The 27863-nt window shown below is 40.0% G+C and overlaps 1 protein-coding gene across 1 annotated transcript in view; it reads left to right on the top strand.

Annotated features, from left to right (window-relative positions):
- The first annotated feature begins 8266 nt into the window (after positions 1–8266).
- LOC124273602 (cadherin-23-like) overlaps positions 8267–27863 on the top strand; it is a 69079-nt gene continuing 49482 nt past the window's right edge. The window contains exons 1-13 of the mRNA XM_046708889.1: positions 8267–8525; positions 12166–12588; positions 13690–13927; positions 14869–15059; positions 16788–17021; positions 18622–18875; positions 19302–19470; positions 22505–22927; positions 24389–24626; positions 25269–25459; positions 26096–26329; positions 26637–26890; positions 27399–27567. Of these exons, the coding sequence (XP_046564845.1) occupies positions 8267–8525; positions 12166–12588; positions 13690–13927; positions 14869–15059; positions 16788–17021; positions 18622–18875; positions 19302–19470; positions 22505–22927; positions 24389–24626; positions 25269–25459; positions 26096–26329; positions 26637–26890; positions 27399–27567 (3277 nt within the window). The remainder of the gene's footprint in view (positions 8526–12165; positions 12589–13689; positions 13928–14868; positions 15060–16787; positions 17022–18621; positions 18876–19301; positions 19471–22504; positions 22928–24388; positions 24627–25268; positions 25460–26095; positions 26330–26636; positions 26891–27398; positions 27568–27863) is intronic.

Below are 27863 nucleotides of genomic sequence, written 5' to 3'. Positions count from 1 at the left end.
AACTGTCAATTTGGATTGAAAAACATGTCAACAAAACGGTACAATCATAATAGAAGCACCACCTTGTAAGAACAAAATTTTGCAATTGGATTTGAAAGGCGACGTTTCTTTTGTGGTTCAGTATATATATACTCATAACATATTGTGAGTGTTTTCAGTGAGTCTAAACTTTTGAAGAGAAGTGCATAACGCCAGGAGATTATCTCGATTTTCTCGATTATCTGCCGCAGTGCATTCATTATAATACAAAATGGCGATGACACTGTATGAGTGGATTGCAGAAAATAAGAGATGACACCAGGTGTTCGCGAAAAGGTTTCCCACGTCCTCGTCCACCTGTAACATCGGCTGTTTGAGCGAAATGTAATAAGACTGACTGACTGACTGAGTTTGGTTTTACGCCGCTTTTAGCAATATACCAGCAACATCACGGCGGGGGACACCAGAAATGGACTTCACACATCGTATCCATGTGTGGATTCGAACCCGCGTCTTCGGCGTGACGAGCGAACGCTTTAACCACTAGGCTACCCTACCGCCTCTAAATGTAATCAGAAAGGACAAGCACGACATATACGCTTAATCTATGCATGGAGTACAAAAAACTACGGTTATATCGAACACTGGCGGAATACGAATTTTAGTTCGTTTTAACCGTAGTTCGCTGTACGCATTTGCATTGAAATATACAGCAAGTGTCTGGGAACTCCAAAATAGTGTATTAAAGTTTTAAATTCAGTTCATTGTAAGCTTATTCATTATAAACGTACCTAATGTACTCTACGTTAACTAGACATGGTTCACTCGATATATGACACACCTGCAACTTACCTTATTGATGATAGCATCGACAGTTTGGCTATGGGTTGATCTGCACATTAAAGATTATCTATTCTGTCACCTACACCAATGGAATGAAAGGCATGTGCTTCTTTTCAGGCCCTGTATTATATAATGTTCCATAATGATGTAGCACGCCATTTGCAAAAAAAACCCAAATCACTGTAATAAGAACTTAATATGTCATGATAATATCACTGTCGCAACGAGTTGCACAGGGTTCCAGTGTGTTAAGCCCATATCTAATGGGGTGGTGGGGTAGCCTAGTGGTTAAAGCGTTCGCTTGTCACGCTGAAGACCCGGGTTCGATTTCCCACATGGGTACAATGTGTAAAGCCCATTTCTGGTGTCCCACGCCGTGAAATTGCTTGAATATTGCTAAAAGGGGCGTAAGACTAAACTCACTCACTCACCCATATCTAATGTCCCATGCCGGTATTTAGCTTAACGCGGAGTAAAACAATATTCACTGTCCCATAATGTTGCATTAGTTGCACCCATATATACACGTGCGTGTGCGTGAAAGAGAGAGAGAGAGAGAGAGGTGGCTGGCTGCATCTAATATTTCGGATTCGCACAAGGAAAATACTGTTCAGATATGTAAATAGAAGCCACAAAACCCTTTCCAAATCCACAAGAAATCTCTGCTAAAAGCAGAGTCGATTGTACAATTGTGACTATATCATGAGTATATATTTGTATTTGATACCCTACTAAATGTACATGCGCAGTTACCTAGTGAGCATGTGCGTGAGCCTATATACGCTGTTCAATGACAGTGCTGATATAAGCGCAGTTAATCAGCATGTCCCGATAACAAGAAGCGTGTGAGTGTTCCCATCCATCGGGGCAGAACCTCTATCAGACCAACTCACACAAAGATGCCTAGGAGATGTCCCCAGATTGCCATCACAGACACGTCACGAGGATTTGAACGTATACATATGTAGCGTTAGACATTATGGCCATTGTCCCTGAATGTGAGTTAATGATCGTATGTTGTTGTACACTCAATACCATCCGTGAACATGGGAACCGTTGTTTCTACTGAATGATTTCAAAGTGGTCTCCTTGCAGCCAAAAGTGAAACACCTTATATAGTGGAAGGTAAGGACTAAAAGCTGTAAACTTTCAATATATCACGTAGGGATATATTGAACAAACTCTGAATCATTTTTAGGTTTTGCATGGCTCTTGCTCAAAGTTGTTTGATCAGCGTTACAATATTCCAGGTTTCAGCAAAGCTTTCAAAAGATTTATGGCTAACATGTTTACATTTCGTATCAGTGACAAAAGATATGTCCGATATCTTGGGATTAAGGGCTAGGTGGTCGGTAAATGTTATTTGAATGGATCTCTGAGAACCAGTGATGACACCAAGACGTACAAGTGTTAGCATGTCCTGCCTGCCGGTAGCACTGCCACTCACACAGTGAACGTAAAACGGTAAGAGCTGTTTTGTTTCCAAGCACAACTGAAGAACACACCAATGTTCTCCTTGCATTTATCTGCTTATAACCCATTGCATTAAGAACCTGAGCGTAGAGAATCGTTTTGTCTTGTGAATGCATTTGAATGCAACTCCTGGGACATTACTTATTTGAGTGTTATTTTAGAAGTTTGGAAGGACAATAATAATATATTTATGGATAACAATTTCTTTTCTTTCTTGAATGCGACGGTTCGATACAGATTCTTGTACCGTTGCCAAGCAGGAATGCAACATAAGGAGGAGGGGATGTATATATGCAGAGTATAACATGAAGAACATAACAGGCTGGGTAGTACGTTGATTAAAGTCAGAGAATGAGCTAAGGGATGTTGAATCATAGAAGGGACATTTTGTGTTGTCGCATTGTCCCGTTGAATCCCTCACAAAAATAAGCAAAAAGTGTCAAAATTAACCAAAGTGCGACAAAGCGACAATGCCACACATTGGCCATTTGTCGCCATGCCGCATTGTGGCTCTGTGAATAATATTTGTTAAATGCATCCAAAGGGCGACAACTGGACATATTCATTATGTCGCGTTGTCGCGCATTTTAAAGGAGAATACGAGTGAATTGCAATAATTTGCTTGGTGAAAGATAAAGTCATCAGAATAATATTCCCAAATTTTCAATTAAAAATTATGTATAATTATGTTTTAATCGCGAAAACAGTTTCTGTAAATCTCAGCTCCGGCCATTATGCATATTTCGCTGGAACCCACGTGACCTTTCCGCTCGTGACGTCAAATGTGCCTGGAGTCCGCCATATTACCAAAGACCAAGCGCTACAGTAGTACAATTCGTGTTGTTTCTGTCGTTTTTTTAAATGGTACGATGGTGTATTACGTTGCCTGGGGATGCACGGCATCATCGAACATGGGAAAGAACCACTATTTCTTCCGTTTTCCAAGTGAAATAACAGATTTCGGCAGGAGAAATGCGCCGATCATTCCGAGTCGGACGCATATGAAAGAGACATGCACCAGGGAGACTATAGATTGTAGATTATCCCTGCATGCACGCATGGGGTATGGGAATCCCCAAGCTAGGCTGAAGAAGGAAAAAGTATCCACGAGATTCATTTATACTCTATCATTCCCTGTAACAACTTACTGTCAGTGGTATTTTTAACATAAATTAAATCAAGTCCGGTTGTCAGTCGAATTGCTCCCGCTACAAAATGACCCAGCAAATTTGGTCAAATTGCCCCAGTCGGGTAGTCAAAATGCCCCAATTTATTTAAAATGAATAAATATAGGCCATAAATGCATAGTTTTGTCAACTTTGATATTATGTTCTTCATATATAAGTATATACATAGTTATGAGTTTACTAATGAAACATTTATCAGAAATATTACTTCCTAAAAACTTTTATATGAAGAACATAATATCATAATAAGTCAACAAAAACTATGCATTTACGGCATATATTCAATCATTATAAATAAATTTGAACAAATTAGAATGAATGACCAAATTTGCTGGGGCATTTTGCAGCTGGGGCAGTTCGACTGGTACACATGAGATATATATTATCAAAATCAGTAAGTGATTTCACATGAGCTTGAAAATGTTTCGCTATGATGTTCTTTTCGGTTTGGAGCTCTAAATGCTGCAGACTACCCGAAACATTGCCGAATATAACGGCAAATCATGAAGTACTTGTTGCTTTCATTATTTTCCATTTTGTCCAATTACGCACGTCGGCATCAGACTCGCTATTTATCAGTAGTGTGTGCCGTGAAAGTTGCTGACAAGATGTCATTCTAAGGCTATGACCGAGTACCATAACTATTTCCATAACCAAACAATGGGGAAACATACGTTGTCCTGACTAGTATTTTATAATTCACCAGTTTTCGGTGAATAACTTATCTGCGTCGCGAATATTATCTCTGCTCAACCAGGCTGGGATCTTGTATCGAGATTTTATAACTAGGATCCTAATTTTTTTCAACAAAATAATTCCAGTGTAATTTTTGAAGCAGATAATTTTTATTTTCCCTCGTCTGAAGCATAATTATTTTGTTTTTAAATTCCAGACACCCTACAGTCACCCATTGGACACAAAATGAACTGTAATCACATTTTTAAAAAAATAATTCTTAATGACTGGTCATATATTTATACGGGTGAGTTTGCTGGTTGGAACTGTATGAAAGTTTGCTGACAAATAGTAATCTTGTTAAATGATATGGTCTATTTTTATTTTGACCCCAAGCGGTGCCTCCGTTTCGCTTGATTCTTCTTATCCATCTTCAGTGGAAGATTGTTTTGCAAGATGTACATCTACATCTGATCGTATTGATACGGTCTAACATCCATTTCAGAAATGACATCAGCAACATCTTTTCCTGATTTAGAATCCACGGACACTGTTAAGTTGTGAGGTAAAATCAAAGAGAAAGCCATCAGCAACAGGCACTTCTGACGTCATGTCACGTGATAACCCCTCTGCTCATTAACTGTCGGGTGTTTCCGTAATAGGCGGAAATACGAGTACGTTTTAGTGTTTTTATTGCTATTTTACAAACCTTTTGTTCAATTTTAATCACGGAATGCGACTTTTAGAATATCCTTAACAATATATCAAAAGTTTTGTTTTCGTTCGTATTCTCCTTTAAGGCTTTTTTACACATCTTAGATGGGACGACAATGCGACAACGCGACCTTGTTACTTGTTAGTATGTCTCATTGTCGCCTTTTGGTTAGTTTTGCCACTTTTTTGCTCTTTTTGTTGTTGGGTTTCGTTTCGTCTTATATTTCATCACATTGTCAAAAAATGTTTATTAGATAATTGTTACATTTAGATAAAAGCGAGAAAATTATAATTACAGCATCACAAGAAAGCAGTACGATTTCAACTATATTAGAATGTGTATAACATGATTCCAACTAGATTACCATGTGTGTAACATGATTCCAACTGTATTAGCATGTGTATTCATGTTAGCGCATTCAAATTATAATGTATAGACATGGTTCAAACTACATCCAGCTGCACAAGAAAGCAGTATGGCAACGATTTCAACTTATTAGAATGTGTATGAACATGCATGAACATGATTCCAACTACATTAGCATGTGTATAACATGTTTCCAACTACATTAGCATGTGTATAACATGATTCCAACTACATTAGCATGTGTATAACATGATTCCAACTACATTAGCATGTGTATAACATGATTCCAACTACATTAGCATGTGTATAACATGATTCCAACTATATTAGCATGTGTATAACATGATTCCAACTACATTAGCATGTGTATAACATGATTCCAACTACATTAGCATGTGTATAACATGATTCCAACTACATTAGCATGTGTATAACATGATTCCAACTACATTAGCATGTGTATAACATGATTCCAACTACATTAGCATGTGTATAACATGATTCCAACCAAGCATGTGCATAACATTAGCATGTGTATAAACATGATTCCAACTATATTAGCATGTGTATAACATGATTCCAACTACATTAGCATGTGTATAACATGATTCCAACTACATTAGCATGTGTATAACATGATTCCAACTACATTAGCATGTGTATAACATGATTCCAACTACATTAGCATGTGTATAACATGATTCCAACTACATTAGCATGTGTAACATGAAACTACATGATTCCAACTACATTAGCATGTGTATAACATGATTCCAACTACATTAGCATGTGTATAACATGATTCCAACTACATTAGCATGTGTGTAACATGATTCCAACTACATTAGCATGTGTGTAACATGATTCCAACTACATTAGCATGTGTATAACATGATAACTAATTAGCATGATTCCAACTACAACTTAGCATGTGTATAACATGATTCCAACTACATTAGCATGTGTATAACATGATTCCAACTACATTAGCATGTGTATAACATGATTCCAACTACATTAGCATGTGTATAACATGATTCCAACTACATTAGCATGTGTATAACATGATTCCAACTACTAGCATGTGTATAACATGTGTATAACATGATTCCAACTACATTAGCATGTGTATAACATGATTCCAACTACATTAGCATGTGTATAACATGATTCCAACTATATTAGCATGTGTATAACATGATTCCAACTATATTAGCATGTGTATAACATGATTCCAACTATATTAGCATGTGTGTAACATGATTCCAACTACATTAGCATGTGTATAACATGATTCCAACTACATTAGCATGTGTATAACATGATTCCAACTACATTAGCATGTGTATAACATGATTCCAACTACATTAGCATGTGTATAACATGATTCCAACTACATTAGCATGTGTATAACATGATTCCAACTACATTAGCATGTGTATAACATGATTCCAACTATATTAGCATGTGTATAACATGATTCCAACTACATTAGCAACTGTGCATAACATGATTCCAACTACATTAGATTCAACTACATTAGTGTATAACATGATTCCAACTACATTAGCATGTGTAACATGTAACATGATTCCAACTACATTAGCATGTGTATAACATGATTCCAACTACATTAGCATTGTATAACATGATTCCATACATTAGATTCATGTGTATAACATGATTCCAACTACATTAGCATGTGTATAACATGATTCCAACTACATTAGCATGTGTATAACATGATTCCAACATGCATGTGTGTAACATGATTCCAACTACATTAGCATGTGTATAACATGATTCCAACTATATTTGTGTGGAACTACATTAGAATGTGTATAACATGATTCCAACTACATTAGCATGTGTATAACATGATTCCAACTACATTAGCATGATTCCAACTACATTAGCATGTGTATAACATGATTCCAACTACATTAGAATGTTTATAACATGATTCCAACTACATTAGCATGTGTATAACATGATTCCAACTACATTAGCATGTGTATAACATGATTCCAACTACATTAGCATGTGTATAACGTGATTCCAACTACATTTGCATGTGCATCCCAAGTGTTTGACAGAAACGCAACCACCGGAACTATCGTTATTTGATCTGCCGCCGACGCAAACAGCCGTAGAAAAGACCTATCTTCAAGACTGCCGTCCGGTGCCGCCTCTATCCAGATCCGCACCTATCGAATTTCATATCAGCGGTCAAAACGTACGTTAAATGTAAGATAACTCACGCGGACAACTCACATCTGGCTAGCAACGAAGCGTGCGCCCCTATTAACATGTTTCTGCATTCCCTGTTTTCGCAAGTAGACGTATGGCTGCAAGGGCGCCTCGTCAACTCGACGAGCAACCACTATCAGTAGAAGGCCATGATTCAAACACTTTCGAACACCAATTCCATCGACAACAAGACGAAGATGCAGGCGCAACTGTTTTTCAATGATACGGCCGGGGAATTAGACATAACCAATCCGAACGGGACCAACACGGGTATGTTCAGTAGGTACGAGTTCACCTCGGAGAGTAAAACGGTCGACCCCGAGTGCCCGCTGATGCACGACCTGTTTCAAATGAAGCGGTACATACGGAACCAAGTCGACGTGCAAGTGAAACTGTACCGATCCAGCCCCCATTTCCTGCTAATGGCGACCAAAACGGACACCGCGTACATCGTGCACATAGAAGACATCGTCTTGAAGGTCATGAAAGTTTGCGTGAATCCGGGCGTCATATGGGGTCATAACGAGGTGCTGTCGAAGACGCCGGCCAAATACTCGTATCGCAGAACGGAAGTGAAGATGTTCTCCATCGTCAAAGGACAAACCAGCTTCGCGTGGGACAACATATTCCAAGGTTCTCGTCCCAACAAGAATGTAGCTGGGTTCGTATCCGCCAAGGCAGTGGGTATGGGCGACTTTCACAAGAATCCTTATAACTTCGCCAACTTCGCCAAATAGCGCTGTTCTGCGATGGCACCACCGTCGGAGAATCTGGACCTATGAAACTACGCTTCGGAGAAAGCACCGACGGACAAACCATCATCCCGGCGTACGTCAATCTGTTCCGCTCGACCGGATGTTGGCTGATGGATGACAACATCGAAAGTCTCAACTGCGTGGACTTTTTGCGGGACGATTTCCATTACAGTTACGCGCTGTACGTCTTCTCATTGGATCCCGTGTTTGGTCAAACAACGACGGAACATACCTGCATCTTCAAAAACAGGGAACTCTTAGACTCGAAGCGCAGTTTGCAACGTAACTTCCCGAGACAGTGTCGTGCATCGTTTACGGGGAATTCAACGACATTTTCCAAAAAGAGAAAAGTAGAAACGTAATCACGTAAGAAGAAGAAAAAAAGAGTTAGTGTACGAAGTTATGAACACTCGCCAACTGGAATGCGTCATACACTGCGACCCTATACTTCACGTCCTGGGAGTGTTCGCCCTGAATCATTTAACAAAACACTTGGTGGACCGTATGAGAGCGAAACCCACGCCACCAACGGCTATTATAGTTAATACCGAAAAGTCCCACGAAGCAGTCTCTAATAATAAGCAGGTATCTTATACCGTTGTTGCTGTCGGCGATGTACTTGTCTGCTTGTACTTTAACTCCACTGACTATAACCCAATTTCTCTTGAATTTTCTGCGTGGTGCTTTGTGTAGGCTATACGCGTCTTGCTCGTTAAGTCACTTTCTCACTGGCGTCGGTTCGATGTCAGGTTCGTTTCTTTTCAGATACTGTACAAACTTTTGAAATCCTCCAAACGCACCTGGTTCTCTCGGGTCGTAATAATTACGGGCTAATGTCTGTTCCATGTTTTTCTCTCTTCTACCTCTTGAGCATTCCTGTTCGCTGTCAGCACATGATGATGTAGCTCTTCTTGCCACTGGTCTGTTTTAAAACACGTATCACGGTAGTCCCTGCATTGATATATTAGATAATACAGCGAGGATATGGCTCGCAGCCTGGGTATGGCTCTTATGAACACTCTCCACTTCGCAATGACAGATTCTTCGTTTACCGAGGCTAGCGCTTGTTGGAATGTCTCGCGATTAGTTGATTTCATGTCTTGGGAAATAACGACGAAGTATGCCAGCGTCAGAAGACGATTCAGTGTTTGCGTAATAAGGACCGACTCGATCTCATCGATGTACTGTATCATGATTTCGTCTCGGACATGGGTAGAACATATGGTGTCCTTTCGCTAATAAAAATGATGGGCTGTCCCCACGAATCCGGGGTGTCGATATTTGTTTTGTTTAATGTGAGCCGAACATCTTCTACGCAAGCCGATCTGGTTGGGAATTTGGTTGTCGATGTTATAATTACAACTTCTTCGCCGTAACGTTGTGTATGTCTAGGCGGTGGTAAACATACCACGCTCCACGAATATTCAGACATTTGTGTAATGACAACAACGGAGGATCGATGGTGGTATCGCTTGTGACTAAAACGTCTCCACCCCGATATGTACATATATTTATAGGTTTTGTGTAACTCCGCGCAATATAACCTTTTATGCGGTAGAAATGTGAATACATGATTAGTAGGTCGTGTTGTCTCTTTTGTTTGCTGCAAGCGCTGCTTATAGATACTACTCAGACGCTATTATGTCGCGTGTACTCTTTATTAAGCAATATATCTTCCCTCTCTTTGTCGCTGGTGTCAATAGCCCTCTCGATGTTTCTGACGCGCGTGGTGTGACGTCACTGGGTTAGTTCGTTCCGCTTGACTTGGCGAGGTAGTAACTCCCATGTTAAATCTCCATACACTACTACTGTCAGTGGTTCATCGTCTATTAGTTCATCAACTATAGAAGTAGTATATTTCGCTACGCACCATAATTCATTATCCTGGACCCACTCGCAGTCACCCAGTCACTGCAATCAGTAAATTTCTCTAGCTACTGGTATGATGTGATTTGGCGACTATTCATGCCAATTTAGATGCATATTTAGAATCCGAAATGAACTCATAAATGGGCAAGTATACTGATCCCAATGAAAGTAGAATAACTGGAGAATGGAGAACTCGTTTTGGTTGTGATTGTAATAACTTGTGGTAACATTGTAGCATTTTTATTCACCTAAAGAATCCATTGAAATGTATATACCAGCCTTGTTATATACATATTATCGTCATTTACGATAGTGTGAAATTGGACGAAATGAGTCTTGTGCCAGCAGGCTATTGAAGAAATGTGTAAAAAGGTAAGAATGCGTATTTCAAGACATCAAACTGGTAAGTCCATCTGGAGTTAGCTTTCAATTGTTAGATTAACTTTGAACGTTATGCTATTGCAGAGACTGTCAGCAAAACAACCTGAAATGAGCTTCAATATCTTCCTTACCAGCTTGATACTTCTGCCCGTTGTATTTGGTGGTAAGATCTTTATAACAGACTTAATTGTTAATTGTCAATGCCACAGAGCAACAAGTCTCGAACTGCCGAATCAATTCAAGTAAATTGACGTAAAAAAGGAAGTACACACCGTATGCTTTGGGAATATTTTCCAAAAGAACATCGTCAATATTTCGAAAAGTGCTTTGATTTTGCCTTTTAAGTCACAAAGGTTGTATACGATTTGCCACATCACAGATAACGTACCCAATTGCATCACTGCCAGTGATGTGGTCAATTTGGTGACACAACTCGAAATGGCGGATTCTGACAGCACGCATTCGCCCTATCATTGTGATCTTTCCGATGACCCAACACTGTTAATGTTCATGACGTCACTGCGAGCATCTGGTTGCGCAGTGGTCACTCTCTGTCTGGCCAGTCTGGCATTCGTAACTACTCGCCTCTTTACGTGCCCTACAAGAAGACTCGTACCTGTATGGTACGCCATCGCTGCCAAGAATCGTGGCAAACCAATGAAATCGCGCGTAGTAAAATAAATCAAATAGTTTCTTTGAATTTATTGATATTCATTATTATTTCTGTGATTATGAAATTATCTTGTTACTGATATTTGTTAACGACATAAGAAACTTACTTAAAGTGACTTTCGTGTTGCATTATATATTTCTTGGAGTAGCCATGTTTGGGAAATTCAGAGTTATCTTTCCTTGGAAATTGTGCTAGACTACTTTCATCTCCGCGCCCGTGTGTGCTTAGACAAGGTCCAGTCGTGTGAACATGGCTTCGAGAGGGGTACGAGTCGCCATCCGGCTTGCCGGAATGACACGAGTAGTTACGAATGGCCAGTCTGGGTGACGCGTCTCATTAGACTGATGGTGCTCTGCCTTGTGCATACGAACGTTCTGCCAATATGGCTTGTTAAGCCTCCATCTGCAACACTCCAATGGTCCTTTCTCGCTCTGTTCCTGGTAATCTTGGCATTGTGATATGTGCTTTTATCACTAACAATCTGAAACACTCTGTTTTATACAGTCTATTCCACGCACAACACTGTAAAGGGTATCTGTGGTATTTTGGCAACATGTACTCAATGTTTGTGACTTGTAAGTCACAATAAACTAACTTTTCCAAATATTTACTTTGGTGTTTTTTTTAAAGGATACCTCCAATTCAGGTGTGTTCTTTCATTTTGTACGTCAGTTTATATATAGTAACCGCTAACGGTAATTGCCGAGTGATGCTCGTGAAGATGCTGAATATATACCGTCCTCACGGTACTACTTGACCAAGAACAATAGATTCGACCATAATCCAGGACATACAAAACGTTTAATATCATTGACAACATGTTGAACGTATGCCATAACATTTGATATAATGGTGTGTCTTAAAGTGATATACAAAAATAATTGAAATCACTATTGCTAAATCCAAGCAAACGCCACAGTGTATACATGTGATGTTAAACTCAAATACATTTATGGGCAATACGCATCTCCAACAATTGTATTCTTATTTTGATAAAAGGTAAATGGACATATATCGACGTGGACTATGACTACTTGGAGGCATACAACAAAGGTCTTGGTCCCATCGACAAGTCGTACATCAGAGGAGAAGCGAAGGCTTGTGAAAGTCTGGAGGTTTATCTCAATGAGGACTCTGACAAGAACAACTTTGTTTTCTACCAGATTTACTATGGCTATTCCTACACTGCCATGTTGGATGGAAGTTCCTACGTCACGTGGGAGTTTGGAACTGTTTTGGATTGCAGTACTTGGAAACCCTTTTGGTTTTCTTGGGAAGGGAATGTCCATAGTATGGGGTTTGGTCTGGAGCCAGGGGTTGACACCTATCTGACGTATGACCTTGGAAGAACATTCCCCATCAAAATTGTGCAGCTGGCGACGTCACAAAGTTATGTGACTGGGCAATGGAGGTGGCTGACAGGTATGTTCCTTGTTTCTTTAGGTAACCTTTATCTCTCCGTCTGTCCACTCACCACTGAGGAGGTGGTTGACAAGTATGTTCCTTGTTTCTTTAGGTAACCTCTATCTCTCCGCCCGTCCACTCACCACTCTGGAGGTGGTTGACAGGTATGTTCCTTGTTTCTTTAGGTAGCCTTTATCCCTCCGTCCGTCCACTCACCACTCTGGAGGTGGTTGACAGGTATATTCCTTGTTTCTTTTTCGAGGTAACTTGTATCTCTCCGTCCGTCCACTCACCACTCTGGAGGTGGTTGACAGGTATATTCCTTGTTTCTTTAGGTAACCTTAATCTCCCCGTCCGCCCACTCACCACTCTGGAGGTGGTTGACAGGTATATTCCTTGTTTCTTTAGGTAACTTGTATCTCTCCGTCCGTCCACTCACCACTCTGGAGGTGGTTGACAGGTATGTTCCTTGTTTCTTTAGGTAACCTTTATCTCCCCGTCCGTCCACTCACCACTCTGGAGGTGGTTGACAGGTATGTTCCTTGTTTCTTTAGGTAACTTTTATCTCTCCGTCCGTCCACTCACCACTCTGGAGGTGGTTGACAGGTATGTTCCTTGTTTCTTTAGATAACCTTTATCTCCCCGTCCGTCCACTCACCACTCTGGAGGTGGATGACAGGTATGGTCCTTGTTTTTTTAGGTAACTTTTATCTCTCTGTCCGTCCACTCACCACTCTGGAGGTGGCTGACAGGTAAGTCATGCACTATGTCAGATTCTCCCTGATTATGTGTCAATATAGCATTTTCATAAGGAACGTGGTGGAGTGGTTTTGCCCTAAGTGGTAAACGTCGGATACTTCAATCACACTGGGATTTCCTCGGACATCCCGTTGACATTGGTCAATATCTGACGTTGCCTCTCTGATACAATATCTACCGTTTGGTCATTATATCCAACAAGTTATATATAACTGGATTAGAATAGACACTGATTCATTAGTTAGGCATTAAATATTGGCATTTAGCACCTTATGATGTTATGTGTATTTTACGTTTACTGACCATATGTTGTTTATTGTGGCGTGGCACTGAACACAAGATGCATTCCGGTCCTTACAGATGAGCCTCCGTTGTTCAACCTACCAGCACCTGGGGGATATGAGATCCTTGAGATATCTGAGGATACCGCCCAGTACACACCCATCTACACCACCGCAGCAACAGATCCGGAAGGAGATACAGTGAGCGTGACATCTACTGGTGACAACATAAACATGTTTGAGATCTATTCTGGAATTCTGTACACGATGCAGGCCTTGGACTATGAAACAGAAAACTTCTATGTGGTCACATTCCAGTACGTGAGATAACACCCTAGTATATTCAAAGTCCAAACTTAGTCACATTCCAGTACTTGTATACGCAAAGTCGAAAGATATTTCTTGTATACCATCTGAATTTTTGGAGTCAGTCCATGTTTTGTAATATTTAAACTGGGCTAAATGTGAGTTGGGGTCTACTGCAGATTTATATACGTACGTAGGATATATATCTAAAAAGTCACAATTACCTTTTTCATTTCACCACGAAAATCCTAATGCTACTACTTTTGTAGCATAAATTTTGTTTATCAGCGAAGTGTCACGTTGCTTCGATTGTTTTCTTGATAATGCAATAATTTGTTACGTTATTTCAATCATATCTCGAACTTTCGATATTTTTGTCGTTGCTTCGAATTTATTTCAAGAACTTGAAATCTTTATGGTTTTGACAAAAAGCAACGAGAAAATCATCGAAGTAACGAGAAAATATTCGAACAAGGGAGCCAACAATTGAAGCAACGATGTAATGATCGAAGAAAATTTAATTCACTGAATGGTGAATTGCTTTTTTTTACGTCACCTTCCGTCACCTTTTCTTTTCTTCGCGTCATCCTTTATGTCCCTGTATCCTATATATTCTAAATTTGTATGTTCCTTTTGTCCCCGTGTCCTCCATTCTATTCCTTATGTACTTTTTAAATCCCGAAACATAATGGATGACACTAAAACCATCAGCCATTTTGCGTAAATGTTTTAAAACCGAAATATTGTTTGAAGCGTACATGAATATATAAAGAATATCCGCCATATTATCCCTGGTGGGTTACATCCCATTTTTTCCATTTTAAGGCGCCAGTAGAAAGCCGCGCAATACAGAACAGCTTAAAACATATCCACATAAGTTCTTTATCTAAAAATGAAATAATAATTTGTTGAAATGTATTATCATTTAAATATCGATTTCGATTATCCCCAGGGCTGACGATGGAAGAAACCAGGAGAAAACATCTATGATAATCAAGCTGACCAACGTCATTGACGTCGCTCCAGTTATTACCATTCATTCAGTCTCCATCCCAGAAGAGTTACCCTTGGGGACAGACATTGGTAAAGCCTTCACATTCACAGATGACGAGGAGGATGACTCGTGGACCTTCTCCTTTACGGGTAGGTGCATCAATCAATCTTTCGTATAGCCTAATGTGAATGCATTGTGTATTGAACAACTAGGAAATGTGAGGACGATGATCGGAATTTACAGCTTAATACACATTTCAAAAAGTAATAAGTAAGCAATCGAATATTAAAATTGTTGGAAGACTTTTATCGTAAACTGTGGTTCAATACATTATTGTGTTGAAAGATTCAATTTTCGATTCGTTTTCGAAAGCTTGATAATATTGAGGATATCTTACCCATCACTTTATCTCATGTCATTGACATATATTGGCCAGGTATACAATTTTCGTTAGGAAACATGACGCCCATTGCCTTCGGCATTTACCAGCACTACATTGAGCGTGATATACCACTACAACTCCTACTACTACTGCTAATGAACGTATTTAGCATACCTGCTTAAGGCGCTACGTAGCAATAATGGATCACCCAATGGATCAGCTTTCCGGGGAATATGGAACCCACGCTGCTTGTAAGACACTGGAACTTTAACAGTCACATTAACATCTCAACTTACCAGGTACTCATTCACTATGAACAGAGGATCATCCCTAATAAAGCCACATGACTAAGGAGGCATCGCATCCAGTGTGTGAATTAATTATTAAAAGTCACTGGCCAGGAGGGCTAGTTAAGTAAAAATATTACTAACCCACATCACACTTCACTGGCCCTTCAAAATATCAGTATCAAAATGCACAACGGTCAGAATTGGTGTGATGTTTGGTAATTGAAGATGTAAGTTATTGTCGCAACAACTACGATTTGTTTCTCTATTCCTTGGGGCGGTGGGGTAGCCGAGTGGTTAAAGCGTTCGCTCCTCACACCGAAGACCCGGGTTTGAATCCCCACATTGGTACAATGTGTGAAGCCCATTTCTGGTGTCCCCCGCCGTGATGTTGCTAGAATATTGCTAAAAGCGACGTAAAACCAGACTCAGTCATTCAGTCAGTCTTTATTCCTCCAATACAGGTTGGAGGAAACACTGTTCTAATGTGCAGCTCACTCCTAGTGTAAAAGATAAGCTTGAAAACAGATGCCGTCATTCAGAACAAATTATCTGATATTTTCAACTAGCCAGTCGGGATAGCTTTAACATGTATTACTGGTCCGATTCACATAGTATTAGCTGGTCCAGATTTCAATGCTGATCCCATCATCCGACTTCTGTGTTGGGTTGTTGTCTAGAAAGGCTCAGGAACCAAGTTTTGTTTGAGTGGCATTCTAGAAGTTGGTATTTCGACTTTATGGATGATCCACGTCTTTATTTTGACAAGGGACACGTTTCGGTATAGATTCGTATACGGTTTTGAAACGCTTGAAAACGGTATAAGAATCTATACCGAAACGCCGCCATTGTCAAAATAAATTCGAAGGTGATCATCCATATAATCTTGTCATCTCCAGGAACCAAGCTGCCGACTGCATAAAATACAATAAAGTGTCCATATCGCCATTGCCTAAGTTTCATGTGAGAGGATTTCTATCGTTATGCCTTATTAAAACACAGAGCACGTTCTCTACATTCCAGGAGGGCGGTGGGGTAGCCTAGTGGTTAAAGCGTTCGCTCGTCACGCCGAAGACCCGGGTTCGAATCCCCACATGGGCACAATGTGTGAAGCCCATTTCTGGTGTTCCCCGCCGTGATATTGCTGGAATATTGCTAAAAGCGGCGTAAAACTAAACTCACTCACTCACTCACTCACTACATTCCAGGAACAAACGCTGAATATCTCAGTGTGGACAGTCCGTCTACCGTCACGATGAAAGAGGTGATTGACATCGACACGACGTCTGTGGACTTCAGCGGCCTCAGCATAGTGGTGATGGACTCTGCCTCCAACTATGACACCAAAGTCTTAGACATCACCATCATCGATATCAACGACAACGCTCCCACTTTCACGTCTGATTACTATACCGCTGCGGTTGATGAAGGCACTGGTTCTGGTGAGTGGATGAAGAAACAGCTTATTTGGAAGGTCTTGTTATTCCCGTTAGTTACTGTGTTTTTACATTTTCAGGCACTTCATAGAAACAGCCATCTTAATATGAACCATTGAAAATGTGCTCTACAAAATATCGTATCGAATCTTTGTCATTGATGAGGTCTTGAAGATTTGACAGTTGAACTTTCGACACAGTTGAGTGAAGAGTGTCGCGCCGGTAGGTTGCACCTCACATGAGCTCTGGGAATGAAGGTACGTTTGGCATCGATGGAGTCGCATTGAAATGGTTGGAATCTTACATATCTGGCAGACAACAGATAGATGGAGAGATATTAAGTGCCAAGAACCTTACATTTGGTGTCCCACAGGGATCCGTACTAGGTCCTCTCCTCTTCACAATCTACACTTCCTCTCTTGCTATTGTGAGATCTTACAAGCTGGGCCTGCACTTGTATGCTGATGACACACAGGTTTACATGGCATTTAAACCACTGGACAAGTCATCAGTCGATCTCACATTTGAGTCAGTTCAGCAGTGTGTCGGTAGCATCAAGACATGGATGACTTCTAACTTCCTGAAACTGAATGAGAAAAAACAGAGCTTCTAGTATTCTGTTCGAAACGAAATAAAAATTCCCTCTCCCTTCCAGAGTTCTGCATTGGTGATTGTGCGATCTCTGTAAGCAAGGAAGCCCGGAATCTGGGTGTGATATTCGACTCGTGCTTGAACATGGAATCGCATATCAATAACGTCTGCAAGCGTGCGTACTTCCATATTCACAATATCAGCATGATCAGGAGGTATCTCGATGTCAAGACCACCTCAGCTCTTATCCATGCCTTCATCACGTCGAGACTTGCTTACTGCAACTCGCTGCTGTTTGGAACATCTGAGCATCTACTTGGCAAGCTTCAGCGTGTGCAGAACACTGCAGCGAGGGTGATAACCCGTCACCAGAAATACGACCACATCACCCCTGTACTACACTGGTTGCCAGTCAGATATAGGATCCAGTCCAAATTACTGTTGTTAGTGTTCAAGTGTGTGAATGGACTTGCCCCCAGCTACCTTTCAAATCTTCTTAAAAGACACTTCCCTCCCAGATGCTTACGGTCTGGTTCCCAGTATTTCTTGGAGGTACCAACGACCCGAAAAAAGACATTTGGCGACCGTTCATTCGCAAAAGCTGGTCCAGTAATGTGGAACAGTCTACCTATGCACCTGAGATCGCAAGAGAATCTACCAGCATTTAAGTCACATCTGAAAAGTCATTTGTTCAGTGCTGCCTACCGAACTTGACCAATGTCTTTCTCATTTCCAGCGCTTTTGAGTGGCAGATGCCAGAAACTAGCGCTATATAAATAGTTGTATGTATGCATGCATGCATGCATGCATGCATGCATGCATGTATGTATGTATGTATGTATGTATGTATGTATGTATGTATGTATGTATGTATGTATGTATGTATGTATGTATGTATGTATGTATTTTAGAGATTTCAGAGATTCCGGAGAGACATTCACAGTTCAGTCAGAGAACCGACATTGTATACAGGAGATGGCGTTGTGGTTTTTCAGAATGTTATTACAATTTCTAGGCCAAACAGCCGTCACTGTGGGAGTGACCGATGCCGACATCTCCAATGCTGGTCTGACAACATCAATCCTGTCCCAGAATGGAGCGACCTCTGGTTTTGACTTCACCATCAGTGGCAACGACATCAACACTGCCAGCACCATGGACTACGAAGCTCTAGAAGGTGTTAACTTCCAGTATGTCCTGGTGGTGTCGGTAGTGGACAGTCCTCCAGTAGGTGACCCTCTCACAGGAACGGCCGTCGTCCGTATCACGGTGAGTAGGAACATGGTGAAAACCTTTGGTAGGGTGACTGGGCCACTAGTGAAATCCACGAGTACACGCAAAGTGATAAAAGACCTCGAAACATTATCAGAGTTAAAAGGGACCCGAACCCACCCGAAAAACCTAACTCGGCCACGCAAATTGGTGAGATCGTAGACGTCTTTGTTAAAAGAGACCCCTTTCCGGATTACAACACAAAACTTTGAATGTCATTGCATGAAATGATAAAGCTGACAATCGGCGTGCTGAAATTACTAGTCACATTTCGTCAAATTAAGAAAAAGCACATCAGAAAGAGAGTATGGTTTCACGCCGTTTTAAGCAATGTTTCAGCACTACGACGGGGAACATCAGAAATGGGTTTTACACACGGTACCCATTCAATGGCATAACGTTCATGTTCGTGTTTGGTATCAGGTAAACCCAGCAAATGACAACTCCCCGACCTGGGCTGGTACGGGATCTTACTCCGCAACAGTCCAGGAGGACACCGCAGTGACCACGGTCATCACAACACTACAGGCGTCCGACACCGACCTGGGGCTGGACGGAGAAATCACTTACACCATACTAAGCGTTACACCGAGTAAGATTTGTGTGATTTTCATTTTTATAGCGTGTTTTGTGTTTCACTACATATGTAAATGTGTGGCTGTGTGCGTGCGTGCGTGCGTGTTCGTTTTTGTCTGCCGTTTTAACGCCGCACTCAGATACATCCAAGCTACATGACGGCAAGTTCTGAATATAATATGGCTTGGTGCAGTCAATTCTGTGACTGACCCAATCCCCTTAGTCGCCTCGTACGACAAGCATGGGTTGCTGAAGACCAATTCTAACCTTGATTTTCACTTGTTTCTAACATCGAAGTTTGTTTTTGTGTTGTTCATTGATTCTGGTGAGATTTATAATAACATGTTGTGTTTGCTTCATGGTGTTTGTATAATTGTGTTGTGACACCTGCCTGCTTAATGTTCTGGTTCACTATGTAAGTTTAGTGTAATCAGAACCAGTTGCTTTGTTTTGCTGTCTTGAATCGAGCTATCCACCTTTGGAATCGTTTCAAAACTATTAACGCTCTGTCCTATTTTTATACATCTGACGTATATCCTCTGAATGTACATTCTAGTAAGTGAGTGAGTGAGTTTAGTTTTACGCCGCACTCAGCAATATTCTAGGTATATGGCGGCGGTCTGTAAATAATCGAGTCTGGACCAGACAATCCAGTGTTCAACAGCATGAGCATCGATCTGCGCAATTGGGAACCGATGACATGTGTCAACCAAGTCAGCGAGCCTGACCACCCGATCCCGTTAGTCGCCTCTTACGACAAGCATGGGTTACTGAAGGCCAAATCTAACCCGGACCTTCACGGATCGATTGTACATACTAGATTTCGTATACCATTGTAATTTAACAAAGTGTATATATAAAGCATAGAAATCAATTCCATATGCATAAGAACCACATTTGATGCAGACTTCATTGTACGATTCAGACTGTATTATAACATCTGTTCTTAAATCACTATCAAGTAAATTTGATACCATGTGTTCGCTTGGTGTGCCCTGACCAAATGGGAACACCCGTCACGAAGTGCAAGTCAGTTGTTGATCCTGAAGAAAGTACATATGGTATCGAAATGGAATAGAATTTGCATTAGTACAGTTGGTTCGAAAACATAGCAGGGAGTGATTGAGAAAGCAGCGCTTTTTCGTCGCTTTAACAGTGTTTCAGCTATAGTGTGTACATCATATTCCCTAAAACGAAGTCATTCCAACAGTATGGCAGACAACGTATGGCAGATCCTATCACCTCATCAGTAAACATTTGCAGCAGGGGCGGATCCAGAGGGGTGTGTGTGTGCGTATGTGCATCCCCCTTCTCCAAAATCCTGGATTCGCCATTGTGTAGGTCCACTGAATCGAACATTTATCTTATATTCGTCTAAAGACTCTAAAGTTCAGTATAGGAAGAATATAAGATTGTAAGTTTACATTATTGTAAGCATTGATTGATTTTGTACTGTAAAGGTTTTTATCCCAGAGCTTTATGAATATGGATTTAATGAGAGTGCAGATGCATTTACCTTTAATGCTGTATCCAATCTGATTGTTGTACAGATGTCTTCTATTCATCGAAATCATTGCTAATAATATATTTACTCAAGTAGCAAAGGGTGTCCCAGTCTTCAACTCACCTCCTCATGGATCCTGAAAACAATATACAAGGTAGGATACTGTGATGTGAGATTTCAGATTAACCAGTATATGTTTACATTTTTGTGCAAAATTTATCCATAACCCTTTCACTTGTAATCGTAGCCAGTACGTTGCGCCTTTAATTGAAACTGTGTCCCATTTTCGTTTAAGTACCAGCGTTGCTATCATTAGCGTTTACAGGATATTTTTCGTGACGTGTGACGACTGTTTTATGGATACGTTCATGAAAATATGACTTCAAAAATGTCCTCGGGCAAAGCACCCTTTATTAGTCTGTTTTAACTTATTTCGAAATCTATGAGGACAATTAAACGACCCGTTTACATTCCCTTTATATACTGCTTAAAAGAAATTTAAGAGTACCCTATTTGGCAATAGCCATGCCATTGTAAATAGATATGGGTGTTGCATAAGTTCTTTAGAGAAGTATACATCTATAACAGTGGTGTCAAGATAATGATAGTAGTTAACCCATACAGCATTTTGGAAGAATCTTCCTGGGTTGCAGTAATTATCCTGTTGATCTCGTGAAGTAAAACGTCTCTAGACAAAGAAACTATTCAGGCTATTGTTAACGACTGTATATGTTTTCACTCTTTCACCAAAGCAGAGTACTGAATGCTTTTGATGTTCTTAGAGGGGGTGTTTCTTGTTCGGAATGTATTGTCTACAAGTCCTCCAGTGTCATCGTGTTTTATCTTTTTTCAAATGCTTTGTTAACTTTTGTTTTTCACAAAGGTGAAATATCATGTGTCATGTGTCAAAAGTAGAGGCATGTCGGATAATGATCGGTCACACATGTCTACAGTTGGCTTCTGTGTGTTAGACTCTGACGTGAAACCTACAACTCACTTGTGCATGGAAGCGCCACGTTACCTGGGTTGAACTATTTCACATCAACGTGGAGTCGTTTAGTTCAAACTTTCCATTTTTTACACCTTTAAGAGGTCAGTTTACTATATATTGTAAGTTTAAGATGACTTTTCTATGAAACACGTTGTGTTGTATGATCTGTGGTGATGCTTATCAAGGGTTGTCTTTGTTCAATATATCTGAAAGCTTTACCTCAAAATCATAATCAGTCGATTCTCTTTTCAGACTTCCTGAGCTGAAACATGATAGTGCATCTGGTTTCATGGTATCTGATCATTGTACTGTGCAGCCCAGCACCAGTCTTATCAGGTAAGTATTATTGTTACCCAAATTCAGGAAGAAAGGTTCTGGTGATTCTGGCAGAGTCAGGCATTTTAGGCTGATCATCAGCTCTGGGTCCATTGAACACGATGTCTTATGGACTCCTCCTTCTAAGTGCTGCTTTGCTGAACCCACCAAGAACTCCCTAAAACTAGAAAAACAAATAACATTATTATATATTATTTATATCCATTATCATTCCTCTAGGTAAATGGACATACATTGACGTGAACTATGACTACTTGGAGGCATACAACAAAGGTCTTGGTCCCATCGACAAGTCGTACATCAGAGGAGAAGCGAAGGCTTGTGAAAGTCTGGAGGTTTATCTCAATGAGGACTCTGACAAGAACAACTTTGTCCTCTACCAGATTTACTATGGCTATTCCTACACTGCCATGTTGGATGGAAGTTCCTACGTCACGTGGGAGTTTGGAACTGTTTTGGATTGCAGTACTTGGAAACCCTTTTGGTTTTCTTGGGAAGGGAATGTCCATAGCATGGGGTTTGGTCTGGAGCCAGGGGTTGACACCTATCTGACGTATGACCTTGGAAGAACATTCCCCATCAATATTGTGCAGCTGGCGACGTCACAAAGCCATGTGACTGGGGAATGGCGGTGGTTGACAGGTATGTTCCTTGTTTCTTTAGGTAACCTTTATCCCTTTATATCATTAATGAGTATCTTGGGACCGCCGTGATGTTGCTGGAATATTGCTAAAAGCGGCGTAAAACCAAAACTCAGTCAGTCAGAGTATCTGGGGGAAAGTGTTTACGTTGACATTGAACAACAGACTATCAAACTGGGCTAACATGTGTGAGAAGATTCCCGAATCCTCAAAAAGGAAAGGGATGAACCATGTCATCATTTCAAATGTGTATTTTTAAGATAATTAATACTCAGATTCAACCCATTTTATTATATGGATCTGAAATATAGGGTTTCCTCGTTTCGATTGTGTAGAGAGAGTTCATCTTTTAGCCTGTAAAAAGAAAAGTATCTCACTGTAAGCCTTAAGACACCTAACTGCATGGTATATGGTTAATGTGGCAGATTTCTTTTGTGCATTAATTCTTAAATAAGACGTTTAATATATTGATGAATAAAGATTCTGAATATGCACGAACAACGTCTGCCAACATTAGCTTACAATATGCTTTTAAATCCTGATAATTTGGGAAAACATACTTGGGTAACGGATATCAGAAATGTTCTCACGGTTTCGGTTTCATATGGTTGTGCCAGTCAATTGGCGATGTGAACAGGTTTATGAAACGTTACTCCACCCAGAAAAAATATTTATCAATAAATACAACACTGGTTTAAGAACAATGTTCGTAAAATGTCGTTTAGGTTTGTTATCTTTAATGATAATTGAGGATAGAAAAACCTCTGTCGAGAAAGAAAGTCGATATTGTCCTTTATGTAACGTAGGGATAGAAAATGAAATTAATTTTACACTGATATGTCCTTGTTATGAATTCAGACAGAAATATATACCACACCATTTTGTTACAGAACAAGCCCTATGTGAATATATATTTGTTACAAAGTAATAATGAACTTATTCTTGTTCAATTGTTTTTGTATATAAAGCATGCATTAGCAAAATGAGATCATATAAAACGAATTGTATACCTTAAATATATATGTAAATATCCAAAATATTCCTTTATCACTGTAACTCTCATGTTTATGGGCCGGAGGCCTTTCATACAATAAACATCTTTTGACTCTGTCTCTGTCTATCTTGTTTTATGCCAATATATTATATACATGTATATAGAGATACCAATATATCAGCGATATCAAAATAGTCTCCTTAACATGCGATGTACTTCTTTTTCTCTCCTCATGGAATGTTTGACCATTAATTCACCATGTGGTGTATCGGTAACCAACGCAGCAAGACCACTTCAGAGGACAGAGAGGACAATTATATACTTTAGCATTATCCTGCCACACGTCACTTTTCGCCTTATGTCGTCTTGACTGACCTGGAGTCATAGAACAGCGGTCCTTCTAAACACAAAGTGACGATATGATCATATCTATTTAGAGGCAGTTTCATCCTAAGTTGGATGTTACAGATGAGCCTCCGTTGTTCAACCTACCAGCACCTGGGGGATATGACATCCTTGAGATATCTGAGGATACCGCCCAGTACACACCCATCTACACCCCCGCAGCAACAGATCCGGAAGGAGATACAGTGACCGTGACATCTACTGGTGACAACATAAACATGTTTGAGATCTATTCTGGAATTCTGTACACGATGCAGGCCTTGGACTATGAAACAGAAAACTTCTATGTGGTCACATTCCAGTACGTGAGATAACACACAAGTATATTCAAAGCCCAAACTTCTGATCATGCTCTTACCACAAACATTGGGTGTTGTAGAGGCTCATAAGTCAATATGCTTATTTTACTTTTAGACTTGACATGGACTAACTTAATGTTGGTCCTATAGGCCTTAGGAAGATCGTAATATTGTATATTTGTCATTGCTGCACAAATCTAAATGTTTACTTTTAACCGCCTTAGACTGTATGGTTCTGTAAATGTAGCATTTTGCATTTCCATTTATAGGTTTAGAACAGTTTGAAATGAGAAGAAAATTTGATGTGTGGTAGCATTATGTATCTATTTAAGAAGATCACAAGTTACTATTCAGGAATAACCTATTTCTGATTGATTAGCCGAATGCGTACCAATTTACAACGTATAAATCCAAATTGGGGTGTTTCTGGAACAGATTATTTTTATGTCGAGTTTCTAATAAAATATGTTTAAATATTTTGTGATCTTTGGGTGATATATAGATACATTCGTATTGTTCAGATAACAATCGATGACTGATTATGTCTCAAGATATATGTATGATATTGTATTGAATGGCGAACATAATATTTAAATATGATTTTGTTTAATGTAATATGAATAACGTGTACTTAATACATACAGAGCTGACGATGGAAGAAACCAAGAGAACACGTCTTTGATCATCAAGTTGACCAACGTCATTGACGTCGCTCCTGTTGTTACAATTCATTCAATCTCCATCCCAGAAGAGTTACCCTTGGGGACAGACATTGGTAAAGCCTTCACATTCACAGATGACGAGGATGATGATTCATGGACCTTCTCCTTTACGGGTAGGTGGACATATATCTATCAGTTGACCATGTAACGTTCATACTGACGTGACGTTACGGGACAGTAGAGAAATCTATGTACGATATGGTATATTATTGAGGGGATCAAATTTCATATTCGGAGATAATATTACAAAATATTAAATCATTGCATATAGCATGGATAGCACATACCACATATTGTCATGAGCTGTTTGAATATCTTGAGTCTCACACTCTATTTCTATTTTAATAACTCTTATATAAATATTTTGTCTGTTAATCGACATTCCGAAATGAATAAGTAGTCAATTCTTGTTGTAATACCTGGAAGTTTCAGCGCATTCTGACATCCAAAGGAGAAATTCCCCAGAGAAGCACGCTAACATTCAGAGGCATAACCTACCCGTGAAGATCTGGGTTAGAATTGGTCTTCAGTAACCCATGCTTGTAGTAAGAGGCGACTAACGGGATCGAGTGGTCAGGCTCGCTGACTTGGTTGACAAATGTCATCTACCCCAATTTCGTAGATCGATGCTGATCACTGGATTGCCTTGTCCAGACTCGATTATTTACAGACCGCCGCCATACAGCTGGAATATTGCTGAGTGTGGCGTAAAACTAAACTCACTCACTCACTCATTAGAATCCTTCCAGGAACAAATGCGGAATACCTGAATGTGGATAGTGCGTCCACCGTCACGATGAAAGAGGTGATTGACATCGACACGACGTCTGTGGACTTCAGCGGCCTCAACATAGTTGTGATGGACTCTGCCTCCAACTATGACAGCAAGGTCTTAGACATCACCATCATCGACATCAACGACAACGCTCCCACTTTCACGTCTGATTACTATACCGCCGAGGTTTACGATGGCACTGGTTCTGGTGAGTGGTTTAACATACACGAGGTCTATACTTGCTCTCACTGTTGGCGTCCCAAAACCCCTGGAGGTCAACTCGTATGAAGTTATGTTTTCATTGAGGCCAGGAAACCTTGGCAGACAATAATAATTAAATAATTAATTATTTTCAGTAATAATTTGTAATAACACATGATATGTCAAATAAGAAAATTATACCAACTATATTTAGACTTTGGTTTAAGCATGTTTACAAGAAACAACTAGGCAGTCGAGTACACTTGTCCAAATTGTTTTTGAGGATTATCTCGACATTTGAAAATGTCTTACAGGTCACACGGCCGTCACTGTGGGAGTGACCGATGCCGACATCTCCAATGCTGGTCTGACAACATCAATCCTGTCCCAGAATGGGGCGACCTTTGGTTTTGACTTCACCATCAGTGGCAACGACATCAACACTGCCAGCACCCTGGACTACGAAGCTCTAGAAGGTGTTAACTTCCAGTATGTCCTGGTGGTGTCGGTAGTGGACAGTCCTCCAGTAGGTGACCCTCTCACAGGAACGGCCGTCGTCCGCATCACGGTGAGTAGGAACATTGTCAATGCAATCATTATCGGAAATATACTATTATTACGAGCGTCGAATTTGATATCAGAAATATATTTTTATTACTGCATGAAATTAGAAAATAATAAAATTATTAGGAGCATGGGATTTAATACCAAGAAAACAGTGCATGGGATTTAATACCAGGAAAACAATAGTATTACGAACATCGAATTTCATATCAGATGAAACATTCTTATTATCACTAGCATTTACTGTCATATAAATATCGTTCATTACATAAAGATAATGATAAAGATTACAGTAAACATGACTGTTCCCGGTCTCCTTAGGTACATTAACAAACAACGTTAAGGGCTATTACTTTCTGGATACCCGTGTTTGTTTAGAGTTATATGTTAATAATAGTGAGTTAAAATTCCAAAGGAAGCTGGACATAAACCCTTTCAACTACAATTACCTTATAAACAATTTTGAACATGAATTATAAACATATGTACATTTGAATTTTGGCATGTTTCAGGTTGAGCCAGAAAACGAGCATGTCCCGTCCTGGTTGTCCACACCAACACCAGCGGCTGAAATCTCCGAGAACAATCATTTTCTGACAGTTGTGACTCAGCTTGAGGCGATAGATTCGGATCTCGGATCGGATGGCCAAATAATATATACGATTACCTCCGTGTATCCCTGTAAGGCATCCATGATTACCCTGTTCAGAACTATCTCCATTCTGTTGTGTGCCAAACGCTTCCGTTCCTTTATTTGAGTTTGACTCGAATGATAGCAACGGTGACCAAATCCTGTAATGCGACTGGGCTCATGTTAGGCGCAAACAGGCATCTCTAAAATTATAGTTAACTACTTAAAAATGGTCGCGTAATGATTTATCTACATTTCCCCATATAATTAGACTAATGCTTAGTCTCTGAATATATATAATTTTGATAGTAACAAACAAGCCCATTTAAATTGAAAAGGAGCCCAA

This window comes from Haliotis rubra, unplaced genomic scaffold, assembly GCF_003918875.1.
Source record: "Haliotis rubra isolate DU_JTF1 unplaced genomic scaffold, ASM391887v1 Scf1035, whole genome shotgun sequence".
Taxonomy (NCBI): Eukaryota; Metazoa; Mollusca; class Gastropoda; order Lepetellida; family Haliotidae; genus Haliotis; species Haliotis rubra.
Note: the sequence above shows the minus strand (reverse complement) of the source record. Positions and strands in the feature narration are given on the sequence as shown.